This window comes from Chiloscyllium plagiosum, chromosome 11 (assembly GCF_004010195.1).
Source record: "Chiloscyllium plagiosum isolate BGI_BamShark_2017 chromosome 11, ASM401019v2, whole genome shotgun sequence".
Taxonomy (NCBI): domain Eukaryota; kingdom Metazoa; phylum Chordata; class Chondrichthyes; order Orectolobiformes; family Hemiscylliidae; genus Chiloscyllium; species Chiloscyllium plagiosum.
In genome coordinates this window covers 51,659,244-51,681,731 of record NC_057720.1, presented here as the reverse complement: position 1 = coordinate 51,681,731, position 22,488 = coordinate 51,659,244, and the positions used below count along the sequence as shown (strand labels likewise).

Here is a 22,488-nt window from a genome sequence, read left to right as displayed (position 1 = left end):
CTATGAACATAGACTCCAAGATCCCTCTGCTCCTCCACCTTACTAAGGTGGAACCCTACCGTTAACCCTGTATTCTGCATTCTTATTTGTCCTTCCAAAATGGACAACCTCACACCTGACAGGGTTGAACTCCTTCTGCCACTCCTCAGCCCAGCTCTGCATCATATCTAAGTCCATTTGCAGCCGATATCTGCCCTCCTCGCTATCCACAACTCCACCAATCTTCGTATCTTCTGCAAATTTACTGACCCACCCTTCGTCTCCCTCATCTAAGTCATTAATAAAAATTTTTTAAAAAAACATTTTTTAAAAATTACAAACAGCAGAGGACCCTGGACTGATACTTGCGGAACTCCACTTGTAACTGGGCTCCAGGCTGAATATTTGCCATCTACCACCACTCTCTGACTTCGACCGGTTAGCCAGTTCTCTATCCAACTGGCCAAATTTCCCACTATCCCTTGCCTCCTGACTTTCCGCATAAGCCTACCATGGGGTCAGCATCTGCAGACCTCACTTTCCCCAGGCACTGCTTCACCCACTATCATTGTTGGTGAGTTGTTCCACAACTGGGAATAAATGACTCCTTTCATTCATTAGAATGGCACTTCAGGAAGAGGTCAAGTTGACCTCACTTGCACTGACTCGTCATTAGTATGACTGAAATGTTAGCACCACGAAGTATGATTTAGTAATTGTGTTCTCAAGTGTTACCCCAAGTAATAGTGAGACAATATAAACATCAATGTGTAAGTGTCTCGCTCATACCCAAGACAAGAGACCTTGGTCAGCACACCATCCACCTTAAAAGTCACTTCCTCCATCACCAATACACAGCATCAACAGGGTGAACCATTCACAAGAGAAACTAAAACAACTTGCCGAGTACATTCCAAATCCAGTACATTACCCACTTAGAAATGGAAATATACAATTGTTCCTTCACGAGAAATTCCCCAAATTACACTCCGGGTGAACCTGCACCACATGGACTTCAGCAGTTCAAGAAGATAGCTCATCACCACATTCTCAAGGGCAATTAAGGAGGAGTGACAAATACAGGCCTTGCCAGTGACAGTCACAACACAAATGAATTTAAACATCTCTCTGTAGGTTGGTGGCATTGATAGATGTGAAGTATCAAGTTAGATGGAATTGCTTTCCATTCCAGCAATTTGCCTCATTCCCAGTTTCAATTAGAACTCTTTTGAATAACTCCTAGAGTTTTAAGAGCAAAATATTGCAACATGCTTTGAGTCACGTCTTAATGATAAGGCAGAGACAGAATGAAAAAGAAAGGGCCTGGGTGGGTTACTCTTCGGAGGGTCGGTGTGGACTTGTTGGGCCGAAGGGCCTGTTTCAACACTGTAGGGGATCTGAACTAATCTAATCTAAAACAAAATCCTGCATTCGGGATCCAAACACCTTGCCCAAAAGTTTGTGTTGACAACTAGCCTGCTCAGCAACATGAGGATCGAGGACAGAAACTTGTGATATTAAGTTAAAGTCATCCCAAAATGTGGACCCAGCCAACAACCTGTTGAGACATTTTACTGAGAGTCACAATTCAAAACATTGTCTTGCCTGTGGGACACTCTTAGGAATGCTCCAACACATTACACTGGTCCTTTGCAAATCTAAAGCCAACATGAATAGATCTCATTTTAATAGGACTCTGTCATGTACTCTGTGAGCAATCAGCAAATCTTATTCCAGGAAGAACAAAGGGAAAATAGAGTAAAAGAATTAAAAAAACTTTGCTGAATTGCAGTTTATATTTCAAAGATGGACAGACTGTGAATGGAGGTCTAGAGGCACATAAAAGCAGCAAACCTGCCAAACTGATAGTCGGATGGGCTGCAAGTTACTATTCATCACATGAACACCACTGCACATTCTCAAACCCAATACAAGTAGTGATCCTTTTTGCTGAAAATTCATTATTAACACCATGCGAGGATGGTCCTGAGGCAGAACATTGTTGTTTCCTTTATTAAACGAACAAATGGCTTTGCCAACTTCATGATGTTATTGAAATGCCTTGCAGAATACAAACATTGTGGAGAATTTGAGATTGTATTTATGGTATAAAGCATTTTTCCGTTCTCTGTTCAAAGAAATTCAATTCAACAGTCAAAGCTATTTTTAAAAAAAAAGTGGATGTAATATTATGCTTAATGCATACTCCACCACTTCATTCAAATTTTACAGTGGCAAAAACTAACATACAGTGGCCACTCATTTTTCCAAATGGCCTCTAATGCTTATTACATCTAAAATACTTAAGTGTTAAAGCACAATATTCCAAGGACAGAAATATTATTCAATTTTGTTCCAATCACACATGGTTATTGGTCAAAATGTTCAAAATGTGTTCAATTGTTGCTAAAGCTTTCCACTTAAAGAGTCATATGTCCAGATGCTGTACAGCAGCAGATGTACATGAGCAAGCTTAACAAAAATACTAGCGTTTTTCCCCACTTAAAAAATACACAGCTGCAGATCAACACATGTATACAACTGCTCTCTGCAATTTAAGACAATTCCAAACTGAATTTTTTTTTAATTTAGAGGCTCAATGCATTTGTACAAGGCCAGCCACAGTAATAGGTAACTGGAGAGACAGCTCCAGTATGTAAGCCAGCTGACAATAAATATTAATCTCACTAGTCACTAGGGAAAGGCAGAGCAGCTTTGGCTGGTTCAAGTTCTTGAAATGCCTGGCTGTATAGGAACCACATTGTTTCAATTTCTCCTCGGATTGTTAATGGATTGATTTGCAGTAAAGGCGATTTCTAAACACGCAAGTTCCAGTGTTAATATGGGATCTGGGCCTGGCAGATATTCTACCAACAGGCTCTGCATTGTACTGCACTTTAATGTGGCAGGACTCAGCTTTGACACAAGGAAATATTAACTCACCTTGCAGCCTGTGGGAACCCCATCCTGTATATTGTTACTACCACAGCACCACCAAGCCCGATGTTATGCTGCAGAGCGACCTTTGCCCCAAGAACTTGCCTCTTCCTGGCTTCGCCTCTCAGTTGCCAGCACAGTTCAGCACATTGGGCCAGGCCTGACAATCAAACACAGATACAATCGATTTTTAAAGCCATCACATACTAACACACTAACAGATAACACCTCAAATATTTAAAAGGGTGGGTGTTGTACTCAACTTATTCATAATACAGAAGTAATATTTAAAAGAATATATATAAATAACTATAGCGTGTGCTGTACAAATATAATTGCTACATTGTTTGCATTTCCATTCCTTGGAAATTGTGTTTTTTGGAAGAAATTACTTCCAAAATTAGGCAAACTCAGTCTATACCAAATTAACAAGCTTTTGTTGTCCTAAACCAGACTTGAATCTGATCAGGCCAAGGGCAAATCAGTGGAGCTGTGCCTTTGCAAATATGTCTGTTTTAATATTTCCAGGCAGTTCACTTAAAAGTCCTGACGAAAGGCTACATGTGTAAAAATTTTTTTTGGTGCTCCTGTTTAAAGCAGTTGACTAATTTGCTGTGTTTTCTATTTAAAATACTCTAGTCCAATACCAGGTTGATGCCTGCCTTAACAAATCACTCCTCTTAGGTTCCTTTCATATGCTTTTGCACATCAGCCTGAGTGTTTCATATCAGGATAGTCAACATGGAGAAAGATTGAGTGATAATTGACTAACAATAGTAATACATAGATTGCAAACCTATTTAAATAACATAAAGTACTCTGCAGATTTACTCACAGCTAATCTTGAACTTTAATCCGTTATTATATTGAATCACTAACTTGGTCAGTTTATTTAAACCAATGCCAGGACATATTTAAGAAAGTGACCTGACTAACTCAGTGTAGCTACCTGAGTTAGTTAAATAGGTTGTTAAGTGCTTGGTGTATAATTACCTGTGTTTTTGTTTCTTTCCCTTTGTGAATGTCAATTTTGTTGCAGTTTTACATTCCTCACTTGACCTCGTCCAGATTTTTCACCATAGCCCATGTCATTCAAGCCTCTATTTGAAGCCATCCACTACTTTGAAAGCCCCTTAGTAACAATATTCTGGGGGTCTTAACGGACCAGAAGTTTAACTGGACCAATATCCTGATCAACAAAAATTGCTTCAGAGGTTCAGTAAAGCCTTGATGCTCTGAATCTAAAAATGCAATACCTCACCGCTCAGAGTTTCTCTATTGACTGCAAGGCCTGAAACAGAAACAATACTATCCAAAAGGATGCACATGCCACAACTCACCAAGCTTACTTCATCTTCACCTTCAAGCCCTGCAATCCCCTGCCTAATGAGAAGGTACACAAGAACAATAAGATGGTGGGAACACTCATTTGCATATATATCTACTTTACTTAATTGAATATTTATCAATCAATTTAGAGGCTCAATTCCCATATACAAATCAGATACTCTAGGAAAGCAGACACTGGAATAGGCAAATCTAGAGGCACCAGAAGCACTTTTGAGAGATTTAACAACAGAGGAGCTGAGGCAATTCTTTCTTTATTTTATTGAATTTACAATGGCTGCAGCTACTTTGAAATATTCTCACTTGTTTCACTTGGCTCAAAAACTCTCATCTCATGCATCTTTACTGCTATAAGGTGAGGACTTTTTTTGAGTGATCTCCTACCTCATTTATATCAAAAGCTTCAAATCTGTAGAACGACAAGTTTCCTTCACACTTCCGTTAATACGCTTTCAAACTAACTTTTTAAAATTTCCCCCAGCATGTGGGTGACACTGACCCTGAAGTATCTTCATGCAGGTCTCTCACATTCTGCCCTGTAATGTGAAATTATTCAAAACTCTGCTGCTCTAAGTTTTATGTGCACCGAGTCCCATTTATCCCTCTCCCCAATATGCTACTTTAGCTCCCGGTTATCAAATCCTTTGGTGCCCTACCTCTTCCCTATCTTTGTAATTTCAAACTCTTTCAAACATCAATGCTCTTCTAATTCTGGCCTAATTAGGGAGGCATGGTGGCTCAGTGGTTAGTACTGCTGCCTCACAGCGCCAGGCATCTGGGCTCGATTCCAGCCTCAGGTGACTGTATGGAGTTTGCACATTCTCCCCGTCTCTGCATGGGTTTCCTCCTGATGCTCCGGTTTCCTCCCACAATCCAATGATGTGCAAGTTAGGTGAATTTTCTGTGCTAAATTGCCCAGAGTATTCGTGAATGTGTAGGTTGGGTGCATTAACCGGGTGAAGTGTAGGGAATGGGACTAGGTGGGTTACTCTTCAGAGGGTTGGTGTGGACATGTTGGGCCAAATGGCCTGTTTCTACACTGTTGGGATTCTTGACCATCTCTGATGTTAATCTCTCCACTAGTGGTGGCTATCCTTTGTTTTAGCCTTACACTTTGGAATTCTCTTCATAAAACATTTTGCCTCTCCAACTTATTTTCCTTTTCTACAATCTCCTCAAAACCTATCTTGAGGAAGTCATCTGATTTAATACTTCCTTATCAGAATTGGTGTCTTTGATAATGTGCTGATGGATCACTTAGGCACATTTTACCATATTTAAGGACATTACATAAACGTGATAAATGTAACTATCTTCAGAAAGGGAAATAAAACTGCAGTGAAAATTGAAGTTAATTCTCTCTATTTCATAGTAGGGTAAACCCTGCTACAAATTCAACTGAATCACCTATTTTTTGTGGCTGAGGATCCCAAACACAATCTCTTCAATTCTGCACAAATGAAATCCAATGCATACTCAAATGTTGCCAAAACGGAACTCGTATCAACTCTCACTTGGTCAGTCAAATATTCTACTTCTGATACATGTTGAGACTCTGGAATATGTTGATCACTTCTCATACTATGGAGGCACCTCTCTCAAATGGTCACCATTGACAACGAGATCCAATACTGCATTCTGCAAACTTTGGCACCATATGTTTGACAATAGACACAGCCAATCAGAAAGAATTGCAACAACGTGTCCATCAAGCTGCAACAAGCTTTAAACTTTAGCATCTGAGTGATGTGGCAGACTGATGGTAGAGAAGAAAATCCTGCACTGCAAGTTTTTGTGGAACCTACCTATATGTTCCCAAAGATCTGAAGGTCGAAAATCAGCCCGTCTATCCATAAAGACCTCCAGCAGAAACTCACAACCGTGATTAGATATCACCTCAAACTCTAGTTAATGATATGTACAAGCTATTATTTTGGAAGAAGATTGGAGGATATTGGTGAACTCGTGAGTCCTGCAGGAAATGAGCCAACAAAGCAATAATTTTCCTCAATCTAAGAAGATTAGCAATGAGGGCTTTTTGAAACAGTGGTTGTGAAGGAATAATGAATTTCTATCACCTGAGAAACAACTAAACACAGGAAGCAGGGTCTGAAGAGCAGTAGGAGCATTACCAAGTCTGACAGCTGTTCCTAATATTGGCCATGCTCCCAATTCCATATTTCCTTGCAAGTAAAAATCTTTGAGGCCCCAAGATGAAAATTATATTTACTTTTGTAAAACAGCACATAAAAGATTTCTTTACTATAATTACTTATATAGACAATGAAAATAATCCTAATTTTGGCAAATTATTTTAGCAATTTTGTTTTCGCTGGAAGTGCAAACCATATTTTTAAATGATATATAACAAATGGGACAGAAGGATGTTGATAAAGTAATTGTTTTTCAGTCACAGAATTCAGATGATATTCCATTCTCCCTTTATTGATGGATAGTCTCTTACACCTGCCAAATATATTTTTATATGTAGTGTGTGTGTATTCACAATATCTACTGGGAACATAGTGTTCATAATATTTACCATCTGGCTTAGTTCTACCACAAATAAAAGACCAGAAAAAGCAAAGATATTTTCATTTTAGGAAATTATGTGGGATTTTACAACACAGAAACCAGCCTGCCTTCATAAGTTTATACTCCAAACGAGCTTCCTCCCATCTTATTTCATTGCATCTTATCCACATTTCTTTCTGCCTTGTGTGTTAATCAGTTAAGTTAAAATAAAAATCCACTTCTGAAAATTAGTCTTTGATTTCCATTTAGAAAAGTAAATAAGATTAATTTCTCCTTGTCTCTGGATCCAACTGAAACTTGTTCCCGGCACTGATGTTAATTAAATGAGAACTGATGACAATATGAACAAATGCAAGTTACAAAATTATCCTGCACATGGCAGACATGTGAAAATTGTCTGATGCAATATCACCTGTCAATATCCTATATTCCCAAAGAACTATTGAGCTTGAGAGGATTTCCAATGCTATATTAGGAGTATGGTTTTGGAGCAACAAGTGACAATGATGATAATGTTATCTTCAATAAGTCAGAGGACATGCTACTTTTTAAGAACAGGAGGGTTCAGTCCAACATCAGTACAACTGATTTACTAGGAATAAATAAGAATTTTCAAAGCTGGGCCACCCAGGAATATTGCAGGTCAATCCCTACATTGAGTCGGCTGACAGGGCCTACTCAGTGATTTGCAAAGTGGAAATCATTCAGGGTTTCTACTCTTGATTGTCATCTTGTGATTTCTACTGGAAGTGAACATTTAAATGTACATAAGTCCAAGTTTAAATGTTTCATTTCCCCCTAATGATTGAAACGATCCTCCAAGCACTTAACATCAAAACTCAAATTGGGCACCTGACCTAAGTTCAGTGCCTCTAAGGTGGCAAAGGAAAATTTTACTTTCCTCCTGTGATGTAACTACTGAATCCACTGCACCATTGGGAAAACACTTGATCTTATTCTATGCCCTATTTTCCAGCCCACTGTGAAAAACCTGAACTTAGTATAATATAATTTCCAAGGATGCCAGGAAATTTCTAGTGTCTTACCCATTGACTGGAGAATATTTGAAGACCACCATTAGATTGGAAAACATCTGTTACTGTCCTAATATGAATATGGCAACTTCTGGCCAAGGAAAGAAAAAGGAACAAATAGAAAGAAAGCTGCTATTTCCTCTACAGCTTAAAATATGATCTTATGACACACATTCCCTTAATGATTCATCTGTAAAATGGTCCAACAATTCCTTTCTGAATATATTTGTATTTGCAGTGCATAGGAAAATTCAAACCAGGGTCAAAGTAAAAAGACATTTCATATATCTCAAGGTGCTGTAGCCTTATCTTACACTCTTACAACTGTTTAAAAATAAAGATTAGACTGGCAGTTTTTAAATTCTCTGCTGAAATCTTCCAAACATTAAATTCTCAATAGTAAAATTATTGGTCACTGCTAATATGGTGAACATATGGGCTGTTTTTAAAAAAAAATAATTTCCTGTTATGAAGTCAAAGAATATGCTTTCCAGATGGAGTTTGATCTAAAATGTTAGCAGAAAACTTAAGCTGGTAAAATGTGAAAAGTGAATTAATCAGAAGCAGCAGGAGGATTTCTAAAGGTATATAAAATCAAGATGTAAAACCAGAGGTTAAAGAAAAACATTGATTTTTGTCTAGTAGATTACACTCGTGAATCAAGTCCAGCTCTGAAGAAAACTTCATTCCTTGCAAAAGCTTCACAAATTAGTTTTGAGTCTAAAAACAAGATATTGAATGTTATTTAGAATATTAAACGCAAGGTTTTCTTGAATCATGAAGTTTCACACATCTAAAATGAATGCTTATGGCACATATAAAATAACTCATCAACTATTACCATTATACTCGCCTTCCAGTCCTCCTTCTGAAAGTGGCACTGCTATTGATTATCATTTGCAACCAATGCGAAAATTGAAGGTGTTTTTCATTCATGTACATTATTTATCATCTAATGTAGATTTTCACTGGTCACATAAATTTTAAAAATGCAAAAGCAAATGTGAAACAAAAGCTGCAAAATGACATAAAATCAATAGTTTTACTCCATCTGCCAATTTTTAAAAGAATTCTACAAACAGATTCAGTTGCAACCCTTTGTAATTTAGGGAGCTAAAGAAAACTATTAAGAAAGAATATAGGCCTGAAACTTTCCTGAAAAGGCCTGAACAGTAAGTGAAAGATTTCCAAAGCCTCACTCTGTTCAGAAAATAGTCTACCCCTGTATTCTTCTGACCAAAGTGTATAACCTCACTTTCCCACAGTGTATTCATCTGCCACTTTTTTGCCAACTCTCTCAGTCTGTCCAAGACGTTCTACAGCCTCCCCACTTCCTCAGCATTGCTTGTCCCTTCACCTATAATTGTACCATTTGCAAACTTAGCAACAATGACCTCAGTTCCTTTGTCCAGATTAGTAATGTATAACACGAATGTGGTCCCAATACTGGTCTCTATGGAACTTCACTAGTCATCCTGAAAAACACCCCCTTATCCTCACTCTCTGCCAGTCAGCCAATCCTCTATCCATGCAATACCTTGATCCTTACACCATGGGCTATTGTATTTAGCAACCTCGTGTGAGGAACCTTGTTGAAGGCCTTCTGGTAATTTAAATAAATCATGTCCACTGACTCTCCTTTGTCTAACTTGCTCATTACCTCCTCAAAACATTTGAACAGATTTGCTCACAAAGACACGCTGACTCAACCCTATTTCACCATGCACTTCGAAGTATTCTGCAATATCATCCTTAATAAATGGACTCTCAACTCTTACCAAGGGCTTATGCCCGAAACATCGATTCTCCTGTTCCCTGGATGCTGCCTGACCTGCTGCGCTTTTCCAGCAACACATTTTCAGCTCTCAACTCTTACCAATGACCAAGGTCAGGCTAACAGGCCTACAGGTTTCTGTCTTCTGCTTCCCTCCCATCTTAAATAGGGATGTTACACTAGCCATCTTCCAGTCCACTGGGACTCTCCCTGATAGATCACCACTCTCCTCAGCTATCTCCATCAGAACTCTGGTTTGATGTACAGCTGGTCCGGGTTATTTACCCACCCTCAAACCTTACAGCTTTCCCATTACATTCACCTTAGTGATAGCTACTGCACTCACTTCTGCTCCCTGACTCTCTTTAGGTTATAGTATGCTGCTGGTGGCTTCCACTGTTAAAACTGATGGTAACTACCTATTCAGATCCTCTGCCATTTCTTTGTTCCCCGTTAGTACCTCTTCAGTCTTACCTTTTAGATATTTAAAAAACACGCTCATGTTTGATAATCTCTCCTCGATTGCTTCTTTTTTTCAAAAAAGTTATCCTTTGCTTGTTTTTAAAGGTTTCCAAATCCTTTGGCTTCCCATTAACCTTCACCACATTGTATTATTTTTTTCACTTTTATGCTGTCCCAGACTTTGCTCATTAATCATGTTTGGCTCAACATCCCCTTAGTGTGTTTTTTTTTCCTTCGGGATGGATTTCTGCTGTGCCTCCTGAACTACCCCAAAGTTCCTGCCATTTCTGCTCTTCCATCTTTCCTACTGAGCTCTCCTTCCGATCAACTCTGGCCAGTCCCTCCCTCATCTGTGTGTAGTTACCTTTACTCAATTGTAAGAGGAGAAAGTGAGGACTGCAGATGCTGGAGATCAGAGCTGAAAATGTGTTGCTGGAAAAGCGCAGCAGGTCAGGCAGCATCCAAGGAACAGGAGAATCGACATTTCGGGCATAAGCCCTTCCTGATTCCTGAAGAAGGGCTTATGCCCGAAACGTCGATTCTCCTGTTCCTTGGATGCTGCCTGACTGCTGCGCTTTTCCAGCAACACATTTTTACTCAATTGTAACACTAACTTCTGATTCCAGTTTCTCCCTCTCAAATTGCAGTGTGAAATCTGTCATATTATGATCATTGTCCCTTTGGGGATTCCTTCATCTCATTCCACATCACCAAATTCAGAACTTCCTGTTCCTTAGTCAGCCCTCTCCGTAAGCTGCTCCAAAAAAACAACCGCGTCATAGACGGTACATACATTCCTTTACTTGAGATCTGCCTCCAACCGGATTTTCCCAGTCCATCTGCATATTGAAATTGCCCATGATTGTTTTAATAGTGCCTTTCTAACATGCCTTTTCTCTCTCTCCCAATTTATTTTCTTCCCCACATCGTTACTTGTGCTAGCAGGCCTGTACATAACTCCCATCAGGATTTTTTTCCCCTTTGTAGATCCTTTACTCTATTCAACAACTTTCGATTCTATATTGCCTCTTGCAATTGACTTAATTTAATTTCTTCTTAACAAGGCAACCTCGACCCCTGTGTGCACCTTCATGTCCTTTCAACAGAATGTATATCCTTGGATATGTTGTTCTCTGTTCTGATTCCCTTGCAGCCATGTCTCAGGAATAGCCACAACATTGTATTTGCCATTTTAAATTTGTGCTACAAGCTCATCTGTCTTGTTTTATGTACTCCGTGCTTTTAAGTACATCTCTCAGAGTCCTGTGTTGACTGCCCCCCCTTTTCATAATCATCCTATCTGCTATCCCTGAAGTTAGAATCCCAAACTTTTCCACACTCGCCATTTGCTTGATCTAGAAACTTTAATAACTGCTACTGAGACCTTCTCCACCCTTGAGCTTTTTCCATAATTTTCCATGCAACTGAACCCTCATCCCCCATTATTTAGCTTAAAGCCGTATTTGCAGCCCCAGTTATGACATTCACTATGTATCTAGTCACAGCATGATTCAGGTGGAGCCCATCCAATCAGAACAGCTCCAATCTTCCCCTGTATAAGCACCAATAACACATGAATTCAAACCCACACCAATCTTTAAGCCACATGTTTACCTCTTTGAGGAGTTAAATTGAGTCATTAATAAGATGGTTCAGAAGCTATAATCACCATTAATCGGCAGCTCAGCACCATCTAGCAACAGGTTGCCACATTAACAGGCAGATGGATAAAAGATGCAATGCGTTGCTCGTCAGATTTCTTGTCCCATTCTTCCACACATCTCACCTTAGCCCTCATTGCTAAGATTCTGACCTGAGAATCACACTGTCTTGTGAGGGAATATAAAAATTGTGTAAAACTACAGGAACTCCCTACTTCTCTTCTTCATGCTTCTCTTTGCATTTAAAAAATGAAGATTGAAGCCTTCAGACCACCATTTATGCACATAATACACAGAACTTTTAAAAAAAATTAGATCATGAAAATATTCAATTTTGAAAGCAAAATATTCTGATTCCATAAAAGATACAACTTTATGGATGTCAAAATGCTCCTAAAATATGACTTTGAATCTACAACATCTGAAATTTTAGACGTAACATATAGTCTTATCAACATTTAAATAAATTCAATTAAAATGACCTGAGATACACTTTTGTATTGTGAAGTCTGTTAACAAGAGGAGAAGATTTCTCCAGAAGCTTTATGGAATCACCACAAAAGATCAAGGAAGTTCAGGCGTAGGGTAAAAACTCTCTCTCAACTTTTTCGTTCATGTCCGAAAGGTGCTGACAAATCTTTGAATATTTCAGACACTGACAGTTTCTCAGTACATTTTTCTGGATTAGTGGTGCTGGAAGAGCACAGCAGTTCAGGCAGCATCCAAGGAGCTTCAAAATTGACGTTTCGGGCAAAAGCCCTTCATCAGGAATAAAGGCAGCGAGCCTGAAGCGTGGAGAGTCTAGCTTATCTCTCCACGCTTCAGGCTCACTGCCTTTATTCCTGATGAAGGGCTTTTGCCCGAAACGTCGATTTCGAAGCTCCTCGGATGCTGCCTTAACTGCAGTGCTCTTCCAGCACCACTAATCCAGAAATCTGGTTTCCAACATCTGCAGTCATTGTTTTTACCTAGTTTCTCAGTACATGCCAATCTCTTCAATAATATCAGAAGCTGATGCTGTCCTCATTTGACACAAATTTACTTTCTAGCAGATACTACTGAATAATCAGGGCTAGGGACCCAGTCTCAGCTTTTATCCCCTCACATGTCACAGTAACTAAAGCCCACTGTAATGGCCCATACCATTATGGCTTTACCAACGCAGCAGTGATCTGAGAAAGACCTACTTTTCCCTAACTTTGTATACTAACATGACCGTATGAATCATTCAGCAAACTCCAATGCAAATAAAACCAGAAAGATTTGAGTGGTTAATGGGGCATTGGCCAAAGGGCAAGGTTGAGCTTAGGTTTCTCTATTAGATTGCTCGAAAGGGCTCTTCACAATTTCAGTACAGGCAACTCATGCACAAGATTGGAAATATTTACAGGGAAATAAATATAGTAATCTTATTCATAAAGAAGAGACTCAACTAAACTGCACTGTTTTATCTGTAACCAGTATCACTACCCATACTGCTATCAGGCCTTACACAGTTGATTTGAACAAAGTGTGGAATAGGGGATTACATAATCAATAGATTATTCATGAGGATTCACAATGCTGTTTCTATCAATAGGACTACCAGTTGGAAGCAAAGGTAGATAACTTTGTAGCAGTTCTTGCCTTTGTGTAATTGGATTTTGAGTGAAACCCAAACAGATGGGACGAAAGATTTTCCCTTGGAAAGATTTTAAACCAGAAAAAAAAAGAGTTGAATGAGAAGAGTTTAGCAGGTTCCAATGTAATTCCCACTGGATACAAAACATACAGCACAGAATACATCAACAATTTACAACTGGGTCAGAGGATAAAAAGATTGCAGTTGATTCTTGTGGAGGACTGCAGTATCTTGCTCTGTAAACTTCATAAAAATAGGGAAAAATAACTAGACTGAATATAACAAAAAAAATCGAGTACATTTGGAGATTAACTACAGACAGTTATATCAGCCATGATACTACAAGAGTTATAGTTTGTCAACTATTTCATGCTTATTCAAAACCAAAATACGGGGAAGGGGATAGGATGAGGTTTGCAATTGAAACAAAAGAAAAAGTTACCTTAACATGGAACTTTAACTCTTCTCTGTACAGATGTTGCCTAACCTGCTGAGTGTTTCCAACACGGCTTTTGTTTTTAGCTCATTTTATTTTTGTTTTGTGCATTATTCTTATGTTTTAGTGAAAAAAGTAACATGAGAACATTAAAAACTAATACTGAGTTTGCAACTGACAATTTACGGTGCAACTATTCACAAAACCTGACATGAAACACCACATAATAAAGGGCCATTGTTATTTTCATCATAAAGTTTCATAAATGGAGTAACTTCAAGCAGAATTGGAGGCAAAACTCCAAACTCAAAAGGCCATTGAGAGAACATGTGGAATTGTGCATACAAAGGAGAATGAGAAGGCAGGGAGTGGGGAGTCACAACAAACAAGTTACAAATAAGTAAAAGAAATTAAAAAAACAAAAAAGTATGAAAATTAGTGAGGGAAAAGATGGGAGAAAGGAGAGAAAATAGAAAGAAACTCACATGTTATTTTTTGATTTATCTCAAACTTAATGCCATAGAAGATGGATTGGAACAGATAATATTTTTAAGTGACCCCTGTAATATTTGATACTAAATCTTCCTTTACAATTATTGGATTATAATAATATTGGGGTATTTTGAGTGTTATTGAACTCTCAACCTGCAGTTTTGTTTGATGGAAGAACTGATATAAGGCTTGGTGTCATCAAGAGACCAATTCACAGTCAGTGTTTCAAACAAGGAGTTATCCCGATCAGGATGCACTTACTCTAAGCAAAGAAAAGGCTGAATTTAATGGTTGCAGCAGTGGCTCCATCCATTGGCTTGAAGCAACATCACAACTACCATTTCTGGGGGCCATGATTTGTAGATCATTAAAAGGTGAAAAGCTCAAATCGAGAGGACTGTAAGGTTTTCAGTTACAGCAGTGTCAGAGAGTGATGGTCATTGTAAGGACTGCTGTGAGCCCTAAGGCAGGACAGGCTTTTTTGCTGGAGGGGCTCTGTGTAAGGTACAAGCTACGACATCAGGATGGTCTCCCAACACCAAGGCTGCAGGAAGCAACCAGGCTGCACCAGGCAATCTTGCCATGTAGCAAAGACATTACCTGTCTGCTGCTGGAAGAATCCTTAATTGGCCACAAGTGCCTCAAAAGGATAGGATTGGGAATGTCAACCATGACTTTCACTGCACTTGACTTAAGCAAGAGGAAGTCATGAAGGTAACAAGACCTCAACAGGAGGTAAGGGGATTTAAATTCCATCCACACACACAACTAAATACTGACCGACCCGTTTATCAGCTTATAAAAAGAAGCAATGTTATGAGGAAAGATGTGCATATTTCTATCAATATACAACATGGTGCATCAGCTTCATGATCACTTACTCAATCAATTCCTGAAAAGGACAAACATTTCTGAACAGTATTTACTGGGAAAGAGACAAGTTTGTGCACATGTGTGAAAAACAATTTAACAATAACTACAATCCAAAACTGAACTCTCTTGTCTTCTACAAAAAGCTTGCTCAGCTGACCAGAGACTAGAAAAGATTGCAACCGATGATAGCTAGATATGGGAACACTGCATGGTGAAGGTGCAGCCCAGCAGCAGACATGACATGCAATGAGAGTGGGTGATCAAGTGGCACAAACCAGGACAGGCATTAACCAACTGGTGCATACCAGTGACATCAGTGGTGAAAGAAACAGTTCACATGTCAGCAGTTGCTGTATGAACCAAGTCACAGGTGCAACCAATCATGGCGCATGGTTAATTGGTGGCAAAATTTAGTAATTTGAAAAAGGCTCAAGAACAATTTTTTTTAGAGAAAAATAACTCAACAGGCACTTACTGTTTCACTACGAGACAGTTAGAGGTGCATATTTTTCCTCATTCTAACTGCCCTGAGATATTAATGGTGGCTCTTCTCCATAAATCACTGTTATCTTTGTGTTGACAATGTATCTACAATGGTGTTGAATAGCCAATTCCAGAATATGAAGTCAATGAAAATGAAGGAATGCCGATACACATCCAAGTCAGGATGGTGAGCAACTTGGTGGTGATGGAAATTCAAATGTTTCTGTGCACAACCAGTTGCCACATTGCATTCCATCAGCCAATGACATGCAGTAGTCAGTAACATTCATGATAGATTACAATCAACTTATTGTAAAAATATAATGTGCAGAACACACATGGATAATGATCCAGATATTGCCGTCACTGGCAAAGTCTCGAAGTAAGTTACACACAAAGTTCTAGTGACCTTTTCCCTTGACTGATGCTGGTTTGAAATTGCTGTCAAGTCAATAGGATTACCAGTCATCTGACTGTGGCAATGTTGTTCTCAAACTGGGTAAGCAGAAGAATTCTTACCAACAGCAAATAGGATGTAGAATAATATCCTTCACTTCAGTTTCATTTATGGAGAATGAAATAACTGACTGGACTGTGCAAAGAAGGTTAAGGATAAAATATCACAATAACATAGCATGAAATATAAAAGTTAAGTTAAAATCACACAACACCAGGTTATAGTCCAACAGGTCTATTTGGAAGCACTAGCTTTCGGAGCGCCGCTCCTTCATCAGGTGGTTGTGGACTATAACCTGGTGTTGTATGATTTTTAACTTTGTAAACACCCCATTCCAACATCAGTATCTCTAAAATCATAAAAATTAAAATGCTTAATCACAATAATAGAGAAATTCAACATTCCACAAATGGAGAATTAATTTCCTGGGGCAATGAAACTTCTGAGCAGTAATTATGAATTAGTGGATGAAAAGCCCAGTTAAACATCATTCAATATGGCACAATTTTTGAAGATTGCTATTCTCACTGTTTAAGAAACAAAGTTAGAAATCATATGACACCAGGTTATAGTCCAAAAGGTTTATTTGAAATCACAAGCTTTCTGAGCGAATAGAAGCACACAGGTATGGAACTAAAATGCAGAGAGATAATGGCAAAATTGTTCCAGGTAATTAAGAGTGTCAAAAGTTAAGTACAAATAGGTGTGAGTGGGATGCCGACAGGCTGAACAACAAGTCTTTGCAGGTGATCAAAAGTGTCAAACGGTGTGAGTAAAGGGTCAGCAGCTGAATAGCAAGTGAAGGGATGACCTATAGTCCAATTAATTAAGACAGAAAGATAATTTTTAAAAAAATAAAAAATAAAATGGTGCTAGAGACAAACCAAATGTCTGGAATAACATGATAGGTATAAGAGTCACACGACGAGGGTCTAAGCAAAGTAACAAGTAATCGAAATCTGTACAAACCAATTAAGTTAGAGAGATCATAACAAGTTGTCAAAATGATGGTATCAAAACAGAACAGTAAGGAAGATTTTACACAGATCAATATGGTGGGGTTACATGTAGCATGACATGAACCCAAGACCACGGTTGAGGCCATCCTCACGGGTACCGACCTTGGCTATCAGTTTCTACTCAGCAATTCTGTAGCATTGTTGTGTGTTTCAAAGGCCACCTTGTGGGATGCTTACCCGAAGACTGGAGGCTGAATGTCCTTGACTGCGGAAGTGTTCCCCGACTGGGAGGGAACACTCCTGCCAACAATTGTTGCGCAGTGTATATTCATCCGTTGTCATATCTCTGCGTGGTCTCACCAATATACCATGCCTTGGGGCATCCTTTCCTGCAGTGTATGAGGTAGACAATGTTGGCAGAGTCACATGAGTATGTACCATGTAGGGGTGGATGGTGATCCCATATTTAGTAGTAGTATCTATGTCGCTGATCTGATAGGTTTTGCAGAGGCTGCTATGGCAGGGTTGTGCAGCGTTGTGGTCAATGTTCTCCTGAAGGCTGGTAGCTTGCTGGGAACGATGCTCTGTTAGAGGTCAGGCTGCTGTTTGAAGGCAAGCAGTGGAGGCATAGGGATAGCCTTGGTGAGATGCTCGTCATCATCAATGACATGTTCTCCACAGCCTTCAACATGTTTCTCTGTTCCAGGGAAGTACTGGGCGACAAACAGTATTCCTTTGGTCGTGTCTGTGTCTGTTTTCTGAGGAGGTCATTGTGTCTTTTTACTGTGACACATCGGTACTGGCAATTCATGAGTTGAGCATCGTATCTCGTTCTTATGAGGGCATCTTTCAGTGTCCGTTGTGTTCCTTTCCTTCTCATCTGAGCAGATCCTGTGTGTACACAGGGCTTGTCTGTAGGAGATGGTTTCTTTAACATGCTTAGGAAGTATCGACATTCATTTCTTTTGAACACTTAATTACCTGGAACTATCTTGCCATTGTCTCTCTGCATATAAATTCTGTTCCTATGTGCTTCCCTCCATTTCACCTGACAAAGGAGCAGTGCTCCGAAAGCTTGTGATTTCAAATAAACTTGTTGGACTGTAACCTGGTGTCATATGACTTCTGACTTTGTTCACCCCAGTACAACACCAACACCTCCACATCAGTGAGATTAGTAGTGCAAGAACTTATTAATTCAGAGATTTCAATCTGATTTTAGCCTGGGAAAGCTTCATTAGAGTCTACCCTGTGGAGAATGCAGAATCACTGGCAGCAAAGTCTGGATTTCCACATTTAACCTATTGCTTCTGCTTTATGAGGCTATATAATCTTCAGAACAAGTCTACAGAGTCAATTAAAGTCACAACTATGATTTTTACATTACTTGCATACTTAGTTGCTCAGTTGCAGTTATTAATACTAAAGAATTATTCATGTAAACATAGAACACACTTCATAGTAGCAAGGAGCTTAGCACATTGTAGTCCTTTTATGAATTAAATGATTCTGCGCAATAAAGAGAGAACTAATTAGTGTAACTTGTGTGCAATATTTTCTTGCTGAATTGTATTATTAGGCTGTAGTATGCTGAAACAACAATTTGGGGTGTGGAATTTATTTACTCTGCCGTGATCTGCTTCCAAGCTCCTACATATTCCGTTCTACACTTCACATTAGAATGGCTGGAAGGATAGAACTGGTGTGTCCTATTTCCTGTCTTTCTTGCATATCGTCGAGAGTGTGGTGCTGGAAAAGCACAGCAGGTCAGGCAGCATCTGAGGAGCAGGAGAATTGACGTTTCCGGCATTAACTCTTCATCAGGAATGAAGCTTGTGGGCCGGGGGGCTGAGAGATAAATGGGAGGGGAGTGGGGTTAGGAGGAAGGTAGCTGAGAAAGTGATAGATAGATGAAGGTGAGGGAGAAGGTGATAGGTCAGAGAGGGGTGGAGTGAATAGATGGGAAAGGGGATGGACAGGTCAGGAGGGCAGTGTCGAGTTGGAGGCTTGGGATTGGGATAATGTGGGGAGGTGGGGAAATGAGGAAACTGTTGAAACCCACATTTATCCTGTGAGGTTGTAGGCAGAATATAAAGCGTTCTTTCTCCAGGCATCAGGTGGTAACGGTTTGGTGGTGGAAGAGGCCCAGGACCTGCACGTCCTTCATGGAGTGGGAGGGGGAGTTGAAGTGTTCAGCCATGAGCCAGTGGGGTTGGTGGGTGCTGGTGTCCCAGAAATGTTCTCTGAAATGATCTGCAAGAAGCCGTCCTGTCTCCTCGATGTTGAGGAGACCACGTCGGGTGCGACAAATACAGTAGATGACACTGTTGGATGTGGAAGGTCCCCAATCGACCCATTGCCTCAGCCTGTGCCTGTCCCACTGAACTCATCCCTGCCTACCTTGACACCATCCTATCCCACTTAGTCCAGCAACTCCCCAACTATGTTCGGGACATCATCCGCACCCTTCTCTTCCTCCAAGATTTTCATTTCCCCGGCCCCCAACGTCTCAGCTTCACCATGGACATCCCTGTACACATCGATCTGCCACAACGAAGGCCTCCAAGTCCTCCGCTTCTTCCTCTCATACCGTCCCAACCAGTACCCTTCCACCAACACCCTCATCTGCCTGCTGAACTGTCCTCACCCTCAACAACTTCTTTCTATCCTCCAAACCAAATGGGTAGCCATGGGCACCTGCATGGGACCTAGCTATGCCTGTCTCTTTGGCGGGTATGTGGAACAATCCATCTTCCACAGTCACATCGTTCCTTTGCTATATTGATGACTGCATTGGTGCGATCTCATGCTCCCACGAGGAGGTTGTACAGTTCATCAACTTTAGCAACACCTTCCACCCAGACCTCAAATTCACCTGGACTATCTCAGACACCTCCCTCACCTTCCTGGACCTCTCCATCTCTGGCGACCGACTAACCACAGTCATCTACTATAAGCCCACCAACTCTCACAGTTACCTAGACTACACCTCCTCCCACCCTGCCTCCTGTAAAAATGTTATCCCTTATTCCCAATTCTTCTGCCTCCACTGCATCTGTTCCCAGGATGACCAATTCCACCTTAGAAAGTCCCAGATGGCCTCCTTCTTCCAAGTACACAATTTCCCTTCCCAAGTGGTCGGCGATGCCCTCCAGCACATCTCCTCCATTTCCCACATCACCGCCCTTGGACCCCACCCCTCCCAACGCAACAAGGACAGAACCCCGCCTCGGTCTTCACCTTGCACCCCACCAAACTCCGCATACATCGCGTCATCCTCCTCCACTTCTGCCACTTACAAATGGACCCCATCACCAGAGATATATTTCCCTCCCCACCCCTTTCAGCGTTCCAGAGAGACCATTCTCTCTGCGACTCTCTCATCAGGTCCATGCCCCCCCACCAGCCCACACTCCACTCCTAGCACCTTTCCCTGCCACTGCAGTGTAAAACCTGCGCCCACATCACTCACCTCACCTCTGTCCAAGGCCCCAAAAGATCCTTCCACATTCAACAGAAATTTACCTGTACCTCTATCAATGTCATCTATTATATCCATTGCATCCGGTGTGGTCTCCTCTATTTCAGGGAGACAGGACACCTACTTGCGGATCATTTCAAAAAAACATCTCTGGGATACCTGCACCAACCAACCCCACTGCCCCTGGCTGAATACTTCAAAAACCCCTCCCACTCTATCAAGGACATATATTCCTGGGCCTCCTCCAGTGGCAAAGCATTACCACCTGATGCCTGGAGGAAGAACACCTCATATTCTGCCTTGGGACCCTGCAACTAGATATGATTAATGTATACTTCACCAGTTTCTTCATTTGCTACCCCTCCCACATCACCCCAGTCCCAAGCCTCCAACTCGACAATGCCCTCCTGAACTGTCCAATCACCTTTCCCATCTATCCGCTCCACCCCCTTCTCCAACCTATCACCTTCATCTGCCTATTGCATGTTCAGCTACTTTCCCCCCAACCCCAACCCCCTCCTATTTATCTCTCAGTGCCCCCGGCTCACAAGCCTCATTCCTGATGAAGGGGTTATGCTTGAAACGTCGATTCTCCTGCTCCTCGGATGCTGCCTGACCTGCTGCGCTTTTCCAGCACCACATTCTCAACTCTGATCTCCATCATCTGCAGTCCTTGCTTTCTTCCTTTCTTGCATATTGTTCAGGTTAGTCACTCTTAATCAGCAGTAATATTGCAGGCCAATGTGTGTAATATAAACATAGGAATACCTGTAGCACCTAGTGGATGTCCTTTTGATATCAGTCCACCACTTGGATTTATGACCCATTTTCCACCATATGTATTATCTCCTTTGTCAATCAACTCTGCAGCTTTACCTAGGAGAACAAACATCAATCAGCAAAAGGCATTAATATGTTAATTTATAACGTGGGAAACATTTTCAGAGTCAAAGAAACCTGGTGAATAATTATGTAAAATTCAGATATTCTGTTTTTACATTTCATTTCAGTGACTCGACCAAACTTTTTACAGATTCAATTTTAGTAAAATCTGAAAAAAATTTTGATTACCCATTTAAAATTTCTTCCCTTATTCTTGTCTCCTACAAATAGTAATTCACTTTTGACTGGTGTATCAGTGTTTAGATTAGAGTGGTGCTGGAAAAGCACAGCAGATCAGGCAGCATCCGAGGAGCAGGAAAATCGACGTTTCGGGCAAAAGCCCTTCATCAGGAATAGAGGCAGGATGCCTGCAGAGCCTCTCTCCACTCTGCAGGTACCCTGCCTCTATTCCTGATGAAGGGCTTTTGCCCGTAACGTTGATTTTCCTGCTCCTCGGATGCTGCCTGACCTGCTGTGCTTTTCCAGCTCCACTCTAATCTAGACTCTGGTTTCCAGCATCTGCAGTCCTTGTTTTTACCTGACGTTATTGGCACTCTGATACTAAATTTAAAGGACTTTCTCACAAGTTGAATGCTATCACATAATTTTAAGGCCGTTGCCTTCTTAGCCACGAGGAATTCAGCTCTCTATATCTTCAAATATGCCTTCTCCTAATTCAAGTTGTACATCAACAATCAGGAATGCAAACTCAGGTTGGCCTTCTACCTCTTTGGCCGAGGAGACAAGAGCAAATTATTACAGCTTCACCATAATGAGATTGGCTAACACAGAATCAAGGCTGAAAATGTGTTGCTGGAAAAACGCAGCAGGTCAGGCAGCATCAACACATTTTCAGCTCTGATCTCCAGCATCTGCAGTCCTCACGTTCTCCTAACACAGAATCAAACCAGGATACTTCTATTCTATGTGGTTCAATTTGATATAATGTGGTGTAAATTATCCAGTCAGGAGTCAGAGAAACTACAAATGGAAAATTATATAAATGAAGAGTATTTACTGATTTTCAACAGAAGGATGAATGGCAAAACTGGTTAGCGCACAGATAAAACAGAAT

General features: G+C 40.5%; 1 protein-coding gene across 1 annotated transcript in view; it reads right to left on the bottom strand.

Moving 5' to 3' along the window:
* scp2a (sterol carrier protein 2a) overlaps positions 1 to 22,488 on the bottom strand; it is a 70,237-nt gene that overhangs the window by 26,844 nt on the left and 20,905 nt on the right. Inside the window, exons 10-11 of the mRNA XM_043699314.1 lie at positions 21,300 to 21,407; positions 2,923 to 3,076 (exon numbers count right to left, since the gene is read on the bottom strand). Of these exons, the coding sequence (XP_043555249.1) occupies positions 2,923 to 3,076; positions 21,300 to 21,407 (262 nt within the window). The remainder of the gene's footprint in view (positions 1 to 2,922; positions 3,077 to 21,299; positions 21,408 to 22,488) is intronic.